At 35.4% G+C, this 11,764-nt stretch overlaps 1 protein-coding gene across 1 annotated transcript; it reads left to right on the top strand.

Moving 5' to 3' along the window:
• Window positions 1-587: 587 nt before the first annotated feature.
• On the top strand, window positions 588-10,482 carry LOC149945672 (uncharacterized). Its single transcript, XM_090176669.1, has 6 exons — window positions 588-674; window positions 2,497-2,742; window positions 5,642-6,120; window positions 6,806-7,194; window positions 7,269-7,531; window positions 9,297-10,482. Exons 1-6 carry the CDS (start codon window positions 588-590, stop codon window positions 10,287-10,289), a joined length of 2,457 nt encoding a protein of 818 aa, XP_090032795.1. The 3' UTR covers window positions 10,290-10,482.
• The last annotated feature ends 1,282 nt before the right edge of the window (window positions 10,483-11,764 follow it).

The raw sequence follows: 11,764 nt of genomic DNA, 5'->3' as shown, positions 1-11,764 counted from the left end.
GTAATTTATTGTGTACAATCGGCGCTCCTTCAAGTTTTCACGTTTTCCATTGATAGCTTAACCCTTTAATTTTCTGAATTGCATTGTTTTTAAATTGCAAAGTAAAGTTAGTTAAGTCTTTTTAAATCATCTATTTATATGATGTGTATCTATTATATTTTAAAATTAGGTGTATCAACGAATTTTACAATTCTGCCACCAGGTGTAACAAAAGCTAGGGATGATTAACGCTAGTTACGTTAAAAACCAGTCGTTAGGTGTGTTATAAGTCGTATTTTACATTTTATTCTTACTCCCTTCAAATAAATACTTTTGGTGCGTTTGGTTAGTTTCAATAAAACTTTTTTATAATTGCGCTGTTATTAAAAGAATGGTTTTAAACCAAAACTCCCAGATCTTAATTACACAAAAATTACACCAGACCATAATAAATGATTTAAAAATTGACAGTAAGCTATCCAAGTATTTGAAGTTAAAGCATTAAGAATTGTTTCGTTGTTTCTAGGTACCTGATCAAAAGCATCACTTTGGAACTTTACACAATCGTTAATAGTCAATATTATTGATGTTAATATACTCAAAAGAAAATGACGGGATCTCTAAGGCTTACTGGAATGCGACTTTTCGTTTTTCAGTTCTTGGTTTGCGTCGCTGTACGATTCACAATTGCCATGGTAAATATTTCAATATTTCATTTCCACTATTTCACCAGGGCTTTCCACCACTTTCCCACGTAATTTCACCCGCCCACCTAAATCAAAGGCAAAAAAAATCGCTAGATGACTTAGGATATTATTATTATAAATAATAGTATAACATTTGTAATGTTTTATTAAAATGATAACAAAATTCATACTACCCATCCCAAGAAAGCTTTTTTTTTCTACATCGGGATGATGATTATTTTTAGACGATTTTTTATGGCTCAGCAAACAAACATTATAGTTAATATTTCAGAACTAATAAGATAACTTATAAAAGTTAATTTTTTAATACAGCTTTCGACAAATTTTAAAAATACTTTTCGTTTTCGCTAGTTAAAAATTGTAATGAAATTTGTCATGGTTTATTTTTGCATAAAATCCTACTATTTACATTTCTATTCAACCTTACAAATGAAAGATAAAAGCTAATCAAAAGGAGATAATATCACCAAATTTTGAAAACAAAATATTTACTAAAGATTTTCAATTTGTTATATCCGTAAATGTTTAGAAAGCTTCTTACCAACATTTCAATTGCACAACTTTCAAATTTAATTAGGAGTAGAGTTTTGATCGTCCAATTAGTAATATTTTTAAAATCGTTACCTTCTTGCAATTGTCATTCCAATTATATATTACACTGAAGGTTTTTATATCAGTAAGCACCCAGAATTCCAAATAACGGGCCGGAAAAAATTAACAGATGTTTTTTTTTCATTCGAGATTAAAACAATTAAATTTAACAAAACAACGGGATTCATATCGCACTTTTTCCAAAACTATGATATAAGAATACTTTTGGCTGGCTTCCAAGCTCCGAAAAATTTCAAGCAATACTTTTCTCAGACTGAATGTAAAAAATTCGTAGTGCTGTTTGTACGAATAGCTTTGGGTGCGCGAATAGTTTCCACCTATTATAGACATTTAGTAAGTTAAAATTGAATTTATCAGAAGTTAATAAAAATAGAAGTATTCAACTACTGTCTGCGAAGTGGGAAATGGTTCACCCATTGCTGCACCTTCTGCTGGGTTGAGTGGCTTGCGTCAAAGGTGCGACTATCAGTAGTAGGGTACTACTACCCATGCTGAATTCGTCACCTGTCCGGGCTAGGTGGACGCTGGCGTAGGGCACTATGATGATAGACCTCGGGTGGTATGGTCTATGTTACTAGGTACACCGGGCTCTAAATTCTGACACACTGCTGTAAAGTCGTAGACGAACCCACGCAGATGAGCTATGGCTTGTTAATTGTAGCTACGCAATTCCCATGAAGCTAAATTTTAATCGTAAATATTTCCTTTACGGTGACGCTACCTATCGTTTAAAAATAAAACTAAATAGACGCAACCTTTAAAAATTAAGGTAAAATTAAATTAAAACTAAAAACGTTAAATCGACTATTATTCTCGCAAAATTTAACAGGAATAATTGGTAAAGGTTAAAATTTATAGGTCACTTGTTACATGTCAATTTTACTATAAATTGTAATTGACTGCTGATATATAAGGCACCCTTATTGTATATTAGTATGAATAGTAGGTTAACGAAAAAATGGCACTGATTTGAGATCACAGCTTAGGTCGTCTTGGGCTTAGAATTTATCATCTAAATAGCAGCATTTAATTTTTTAATTGAAAATTTTTCTTTCCAAAGATAACACTGTTCATTTAACATTCTTAGTAGTCTTATGTGCACGGCATATTCGCTATATTAGTTGAATGCAAATCATAATAGCTTTATAATTTTACTCTGAGTTTTCTATTTATAATTTAAAAAATTTCAATTTTGTAGGTGAATAAGTCAGATAAACCGGAATCATTTCTACCGTTGTCTCACTCTTCTGGTGTTTTTGACGAAACGAGCTTTTTCGCTGGAGCGAAACCATTATTTAAACCAACTCGTTCGAAGGAGCCGATAATATCTCGAGCAGATGTTGCCGTCGAAAACGTGGACATTAGAGACTTAGAATGCGCGCAATATCACAGATACTGCTCGTACGAAAATGTACAGAGAAATATGTCACGTTTAAAAGAACTTGTAAGTAAAAATACGTTACACTGAAAAGTACGAAATATCAAGCGTGACAATCACAGTGCTGTTAATTGCTGGTGTACTGTCTATTAGCATTCAAAAATTGGATGTCTGAGGCCTGTTCACTCGTGGCCTCAGTAGTCCAATAGTAGTCTGCACTCTTTACTTCGCCTTGAAGGCCTATGAGCCGAAGTACCACGTATTGGTTTTTAATAAATATAAATATTTTATTTTCCCCAAACGTTGGTCTTTTTACCTTTTGGGCGTTGTTTAATGTAATCTTTAGACCAACGGTGGTTTTCGTTTTTCTTATACTTGCTTCAATAGTAGTGGCATTGCGAAAGTAACCCTAAGGATAGGTTCGATTCCTGCTCGAGGTGATATTATTTTACTCAGTCAATTTAGTATGGAAACTTGCGCAGAAGTATTCCTTTATAAAAATAAACTTATAAATTTATATTAATTCTTGCGCTAGAAAAATATTATATACATTTAATCGTGTATATAAAATATTCTCATTTAAAGATTTAATTCCCTCTTTGAGCGCTTGTGACCAACATTTAAAGATTAAATTCCCCTTCTGTGCGCTTTTGACCAACATTTTCAGATTAAATTCCCCTTCTGTGCGCTTTTGACCAACATTTTCAGATTATATTCCCCTTCTGTACGCTTTTGACCAACATTTTCAGATTATATTCCCCTTGAGTGCGCTTTTGACCTACATTTTAAGATTAAATTCCCCCTTACGCACTAGTGACCTACTTTTGAAGATTAAATTCCCCATTTACGCGCTTGTGACCAACATTTTAAGATTAAATTCCCATTTTGCGCGCTTGTGACCAACATTTTAGGATTAAATTCCCCGTCTATGCGCTTTTGACCATATTTTCAGATTAAATTCCCCATTTACGCGCTTGTGACAAACATTTTAAGATTAAATTCCCATTTTGCGCGCTTGTGACCAACATTTTAAGATTAAATTCCCATTTTGCGCGCTTGTGACCAACATTTTAGGATTAAATTCCCCGTCTATGCGCTTTTGACCATATTTTCAGATTCAATTCCCCATTTACGCGCTTGTGACCAACATTTTAAGATTAAATTCCCATTTTGAGCGCTTATGACCATCATTTTAGGATTAAATTCCCCGTCTATGCACTTTTGACCATATTTTCAGATTCAATTCCCCATTTACGCGCTTGTGACCAACATTTTAAGATTAAATTCCACGTCTATGCGCTTTTGACCATATTTTCAGATTCAATTCCCCATTTACGCGCTTGTGACCAACATTTTAAGATTAAATTCCCATTTTGCGCGCTTATGACCAACATTTTAGGATTAAATTCCCCGTCTATGCACTTTTGACCATATTTTCAGATTCAATTCCCCATTTACGCGCTTGTGACCAACATTTTAAGATTAAATTCCCATTTTGCGCGCTTATGACCAACATTTTAGGATTAAATTCCCCGTCTATGCGCTTTTGACCATATTTTCAGATTCAATTCCCCATTTACGCGCTTGTGACCAACATTTTAAGATTAAATTCCCATTTTGAGCGCTTATGACCATCATTTTAGGATTAAATTCCCCGTCTATGCACTTTTGACCATATTTTCAGATTCAATTCCCCATTTACGCGCTTGTGACCAACATTTTAAGATTAAATTCCACGTCTATGCGCTTTTGACCATATTTTCAGATTCAATTCCCCATTTACGCGCTTGTGACCAACATTTTAAGATTAAATTCCCATTTTGCGCGCTTATGACCAACATTTTAGGATTAAATTCCCCGTCTATGCGCTTTTGACCATATTTTCAGATTCAATTCCCCATTTACGCGCTTGTGACAAACATTTTAAGATTAAATTCCCATTTTGCGCGCTTGTGACCAACATTTTAAGATTTAATTCCCATTTTGCGCGCTTGTGACCAACATTTTAGGATTAAATTCCCCGTCTATGCGCTTTTGACCATATTTTCAGATTCAATTCCCCATTTACGCGCTTGTGACCAACATTTTAAGATTAAATTCCCATTTTGCGCGCTTATGACCAACATTTTAGGATTAAATTCCCCGTCTATGCACTTTTGACCATATTTTCAGATTCAATTCCCCATTTACGCGCTTGTGACCAACATTTTAAGATTAAATTCCCATTTTGCGCGCTTATGAACAACATTTTAGGATTAAATTCCCCGTCTATGCGCTTTTGACCATATTTTCATATTAAATTCCCCATTTACGCGCTTGTGACAAACATTTTAAGATTAAATTCCCCTTCTGTGAGCTTTGACCAACATATTAAGAATACATTCCCCATTTACGCGCTCGTGACTTACATTTTAAGATTAAATTCCCCTTGTGTGCGCTTTTGACCTACATTTTAAGATTAAATTGCACCTTTACACGCTTCTGACCAAACGTTTTAAAATCAAATTTTTCCTTTATTTGTGACGACATTTATTAAACTATAAATAACGTACATTGTTCCACGTTTTGCTGGCCTAAGTGCTGCTGCCGAATTAACTATGAGCTAATTTCATCATGCAGTATTATGATAAATATCTTGGATATTAATTCCATACCTTTTGGTTGTGAAAACCACAAAAAATTTTCGTAACTTCACCTGAAAAATGAATGATGAGCATTTAAAAAGTTGGCTAAAATGAGTTTTAACGGTTCCCGCCAAACTATTAATTTTTGGCGGACGAAACCGATGATTATAGTTGCAATTGGTATCATCGATCTATCTATTATAGTTTTCAAGCACATTAAAAAAGAGTGCAAAAATTTCACTTGTCGAAGAATTTTTGGAACAGAGTGTACATGTTTATTTTGTAATTACGATATTTCTAGTGATTGAAGATATAATTATAATTACTCTGTTTTTAACCAGGCGCTGCTGGACGATCTAAAACGGCATTCGCCTTACTACTGCTCGTGTTCTAAAGATTGCATTGAATACGGAGATTGTTGCTGGAATGCTCCCGGTTCGTCAATTGCCAATCCCAAACAAGGTGACGCGGATTTGGAAGACGAGGAAAAATCTCAAGTCAATTACAAATGCTTAGATATGAAGGATAATAATTTCTACTACATGCTGTCAAAGTGTCCGAAAGAATGGGTAATCGAGGACATCAAAACCCAGTGTGAAGACGATCATGAAAAGAGTCACACCGGCGCAAAACCGGACGGTCTTTTGCTTATGCCTGTTACTTCGTTAAGCAGCAACATCACTTACAAGAATATATTTTGCGCTGTGTGCAATAATGAAAAACAGCTGCTGCCTTGGAAGTTGAACTTGCTTTGCAACCCGAACACTTCTCAAATTGAGAACGATCCTCAAATAGCGAAGATATGTCCGTTTCGTTTCTCGTAAGTATATACTAATCCTAAAACAGGACAATACACATAAATATGTTTTAAATCCGTACGTTTAAATGGTTTAAGTTCAGAAAAAGGTTAATTTTATTGCGATAACGACCATCTTTGTTAGGCAACACAGATTTCGTGGCGCATTCGTTCACTCGTTTACGAATACAGTTATTTAGCTTTAATATTATATTTTTTCAGTATTGCAGCTAACCCCCGTACATAAAAAGTAATCATTCTTTAAAATATGAAATTTGCGTCCCCAATACAAAGTAAATCCTGTGTTAACCAAAAACAGAGCCTGTTCTTCTGTATAAAAACATTACCATTTAGAATAACAAAAATACGGCGAGAAGATTGGTTATTGCGATTCGTGCATAGGTATTCAAACTTTTCGTAGCACAGCTTCTAATTCTTCTTCTACTTAATAAGCATTTTTGAGGCTAGTTGCTTCAGTAAATTGATTTACAGGTATAAATTTGAATAAAAACCCCTCAAAAAGGGCCTAGATTAACTAGAGTTAAGACTTAAACTACTTAAATTCTTACTATTCATAAAGCTCTATCCGTGCTTACTACAAATCATAAGATAGGCTTTATATACGCCAGTAAAACTTCATTTCCTATGCCCTTTAAAAGAAAGTAGTTTTCAGATAAATATTAATATTAATAGAACTTTTTTATATAAGTTTTCCGGATACCCTGGAAACAATGTTAAAGGATGATATGATTTTCAAATGCGAAGACAACATCGTAGGTTCATATTGCAAGAATGCGAACAACACTGACGACGTACTTAATACCATCAAATGTGAACGCTATTTTGCACCCGTCATTGGAAACAGCACAGGATACAGACAGTCTTTCAAAAACAAATTTTGCGCCTTTTGCAACGGAGAGTCCCCTGAAAACCTACAATGTCAAACCGGCTCGGATCGAAACGCACCTTTTTTCAACCTCTATGGAATTTTCCATCCCCATCTAAAATCTCCATCAATGCCTTCTTTTTCGATGTTACTTGACATCGATTTCTCCAGCGGAGGATCAGTGGTTGGCTCTACGACAAGGTGCCCTCCGGGTAAAGCAGATACCTTTTTACTAGCATTAGAAACAAGGTGTTCAAATTTTGTTTACTGTGCATTGTTATTATAGGATCCGTCTACGATCCGTGGACAGAATCTTGTCGGAGTGTAGTGTGTGGGCAAAGATATACATACAGCGAAGGAATTTGCATCGCTAATCCCCAGGAAAAAGATCCGATGGACGATGCTAAAAGCAAGCCGTTTTCTACTGCCGAGCCTTCTCTAATGGATATTTGCCCGAAACTTCCAGTTTCTGACGGATACGATGTGGACGAAAACGAAACTCTGGTTTTTCAGAGTACAAAAATGGTCTTCAAAAAAGGAGAATATAAAGTAAGTATCATGTGCGTTAAATGTAATGCGAAATTGTTACGATCTATTAAGTATTGGATATTTTTGAGATCTGTGAGCTGGACTTAGAATCATAACATTTTTTGCCAAATTACACCAATGTTGTGATATAAGTGCATGATTTTCGATTTATTTTGCGCTGATTTAAGCCTTGGACGCACATCCGAAAACTTTTCATTAAAATATAAACTGGAACGTAAACGCCAAAAATGTTTCGTAAAAGAACCGACATAAGTAACATAATAACAAGTATTACACTTCATATTGTCTTAATGCAAATTTCCTGACCGAACTTTTTTCGACACTGACATTCTCTTGGACTTGCACTAGAACTGAGTAGCATGCTATAGTCCTTGGTAGTAGTTATATCAACTTAGGCATATTTAGACACTAGGGGGCTCTGGGCTGAGAACTAAATCTTATTGCGCCATAGCTTTGAAAATCAGTTCAGTGATTTTTTTTAATTGACATACTTATCGTTATAATGTTACTTATGGTATAGCACAAGGATCGAACAAGGGTCGAAAAACTGCCTCGGGCCGAGGCCGAGGCAACGGTTAAATGGTCAAATGGATAAATAAAGCTTCCAAATAAAAGTTTTAATATCAAATATTGTAGATGTTTCGTCCCTCCAGCAGCCCCGCCCCCTCACGTTTCGCTTTTCGACGGTTCCCACGAAAAGAACCTAAAACAAAAGTTACAAAACTAAAACTAAAATTTCGAGTATTGAATCCTCCTCCGCGCAAGACAGGGGAAAAAGCGTTCAAGGGGCCGGTAGCCGGACGATCGTCTCCACATATTCATTCTCCTTAGATATAAATTTTACGGTTGAAAATTGGTCAAAATTTCAGTTCTTCATGTTTTTAATAAGAGCGAACAAATCCTCGGTTCCTCGGCTATATTTAGACGACCCTCGGACCGAGGCCGAGGGTTTTCCAAATGGCCGAGGCTCGGTTCGATCCTTGGTATATCTCATAAACGTTTTTTAATATCCTATTTTCACCGTCAGCCAATAGGCAGTCTGCATTGTAGTAGCATCTTAGCCAGGTGTTTTTAGAAGCCATTTTTTATATCTATCTATTACTATTAGTAGTCTGTCGCTTGAAGTATGCCTTAGGGATGGCGCTGTGGTAAAATTTCCAATTACAGAAATAATTTTCAATTCGAAGTGTCTAAATGTTTACTGTTTCCTGATACGTTTCCGTAACATTTTTCAGATGTGTGTTTCAGGCTTAATCGATTTTCCTATTATTTCGAGGTTACGAGGCTGATTTTGAGGCATTCACGTTGATTTAAATATTTTTAAGGCCATATTTCACAAATATTTGAAATGCATGTACTTCCATTAAAACAAGCGGCTTTATTATCTAAATTATTTGTTAAAAATTATAATACTGGTCTATTCTATTTGTGGACGTTCACTTATGCTCCCCCTTACACTAAAAAAGGGTAAGGCGAGGAATTGACATTTATTAGGTTTATTTAAAAATTTTCTATCAAGGAAGATTTTTACACCAACAAAGCTGAAGATATCGCCACAAAACATTAGGAAGCTTTTGCACTTCTATTGAATAACGGCACGTGACGCAAGCTCAGCGGTACGTAACCACGTTATTCAAAAGAAGCGGGAAAACCACTTATGTTGTTCAGCTTAGTGGGTGTAAAAGTGTCCATCTTTGTCTTTGTTTAAACCATATTATATTACTGTGAATTATGAGTTAAATTAATATAGTTCATGTGTATTTAGATTGAAGGCAACGGTACTGTGATGATATGCGTAAATGCCTCTACAAAATACATGGAAAAGTTTTCGGAAGTTCAGAGCATCTTGACGACTGTCTGCATTAGTATTTCTCTGATTTGCTTATTCGGTAAAATGGTATTACACTTCATCGTTCCCGAAAGAAAAAACATTGCTCCCAAAGTGATCTTTAACCTGTCCTTGTCCCTGTTCGTTGGCCAATTGCTGTTCGTCGTCGGTGCAGGGCGACCGGACTGGGGTGTCGCTTGCACGGCCATCGCGATCGTAACGCAATACGCATTTTTATGTTCGTTTTTTTGGAGTAACCTCCTGGCGTACGACATATGGAATACGTTCAACACAACCGGACATCCAAAATCTCAGAGCAACCGCAACCACTGCGCCAAACTGATTAAATATTCGATTTACGCTTGGTCAACGCCTTTATTGATAGTTCTACTGTCGGCTCTGATCAACTGGCTTCCATACGATATTGACGAATGGCGTCCGCGTTATGGAGAAATGGTCTGCTGGATATCGAATCGAACTGGTCTGCTTTTGTTTTTCGCCACTCCACTGGCCATCTTGCTCGTCGTGAACGTCGTTTTCTTCGCCTCGACCGCCTACGTTATCGCTCGAGCGTCGAAGGCCACGAAGATGGCCCATGAAAATACGGGAAAAAATGATCAAATCAAATTGGTTTTGTACGTAAAATTAGCCGCAATCATGGGTCTAACGTGGCTTTTCGGATTTGTCGCGCCATTTTCGCGAAGTAACGTCGTCTGGTGTTTCTTCATTATTTTGAATGGCTTGCAGGGAGCGTTCCTATTTTTCGCATTTACGAAATTTGAAAGGGTGAAAAGAAAACTTTTGAATTGGTCACAAACCGATATCGAAAATAGCTCTAGTTCCTCTAAGCACAGCAACATCAAAAAACTTCAATTTCAACTGTCCAGGAGCAGTTTAGCAGCGTCAAATACTAACATTACGAACGTCTAGCTACAATCTGTTAACCTACCAATGCACGGATATCTAAAAAATTCCTATTAACTTTTGTTAGTAACGTTATTTTTTGATTTTAATGCACCAAGAAAATTATATTAATTTTACCGTAAAAAGATTCAGTGCGCCTTTGTTGCAATCCATTTCAAAAATCTATTGTTATCCACCGAAGAACGAGTCTGTAGATTAGTAATGCACACTAAAATTGACTTGTTTATTGTAAATGTAAATAATTATATAAAAATATGTTCTCACTTGTACGAATTATATTGACATAAAATAATACGTGGTTATATTTTTAACAACACAAAACCTTTTTAGTCTTAAATAAAATATTTCCCTGGTTACTTTTAAGGAATTTGGGGTTTTAATTATTATTAGAACTATAAATTTTTATTATTGATCTTATGGATTAATTATCAAAACATTTAATCCATTTTATCAAAGGGTCAACGAAAAGCACAATGATAAAAACAAAATAATTAGTCGTAGAAAATGAGTTAAGGTGATAGTCTTTCGATAAGGGCATATTCTGTCAAAGTTACAACGCCATTCGGAATTTTTGGAAACCCTAATTGCGTTTTGTACTTAAGCTACAATTATACCCAAATTAGGATTGGTTTTAAGCAGTGGCTGATTAACTACCACCGGGGGCCCAAAGGTTTGAGGTTTAAGAGGGTGTCCTTCTCAGGGCCCCCTTCTTTTTGGGCCCCTAGGCTTAAGCCTACTTACAACCAGTGGTGGATCAAACAATAGGCGATTTGTAATTTAAACATAAGCCGCGTTTAATTGTTTTTAATAGCAAATTACAAACGCGAACGAAATTCTCAAAACAATATCTTAAAAGTCCTTTTTGTAATAACGGTTTAAATCAAAGGCTGGAATTTGTTTTATTTTGTTAAATATATGTTATATATATATATATACAGGGTCTTTTTTTTTGCTCGGAAAAGTGTTTTTTTTTCAAAAACTATTTATAGTACTGATTTCAAATTTGGAAGGTCAATTCTCTATACCGGGGGACATCAGTTTGAGAAATTTGAGCGTTTTCGGTAATGTTTTTCACCAATTTTGAAAAATTATTTTTCGACCACTAGGTGCGAGATAAAAAAATTCTATTATAAAGTTGTAGGCCGTCATCGAAAACCCTTAAAAATTGTTCACTCAACGAAAAACAATTTATTTATCAGTGAAAATTCGAGCTTGAAAAATTTACAAGTTGGTGAAGCCAAATTACGATTGTTTGAAACCATAATTGAAACCGAATTACCTAATCCAGTTGAAACTTTGGTTAAAAAAACGACCGGATTTAAAAAACACGAGGCTATAGGTCACTCCTAAACATGCATTGGGTATTTAAAGGAAAACTTTGGGAGATTATTATCAGTGTTTTATAATATTTCGAACAATGCCTCGTTATTCAGTAGCTGAGCGTACCGAGATAGTTGCCATTTACTATGGAGAAGCAGCGC

The sequence above is a fragment of the Leiobunum rupestre genome, chromosome 5 (genome assembly GCF_980474605.1).
Source record: "Leiobunum rupestre chromosome 5, qqLeiRupe1.1.hap1, whole genome shotgun sequence".
Taxonomy (NCBI): domain Eukaryota; kingdom Metazoa; phylum Arthropoda; class Arachnida; order Opiliones; family Sclerosomatidae; genus Leiobunum; species Leiobunum rupestre.
This window is presented reverse-complemented; position numbering and strand designations above follow the sequence as displayed.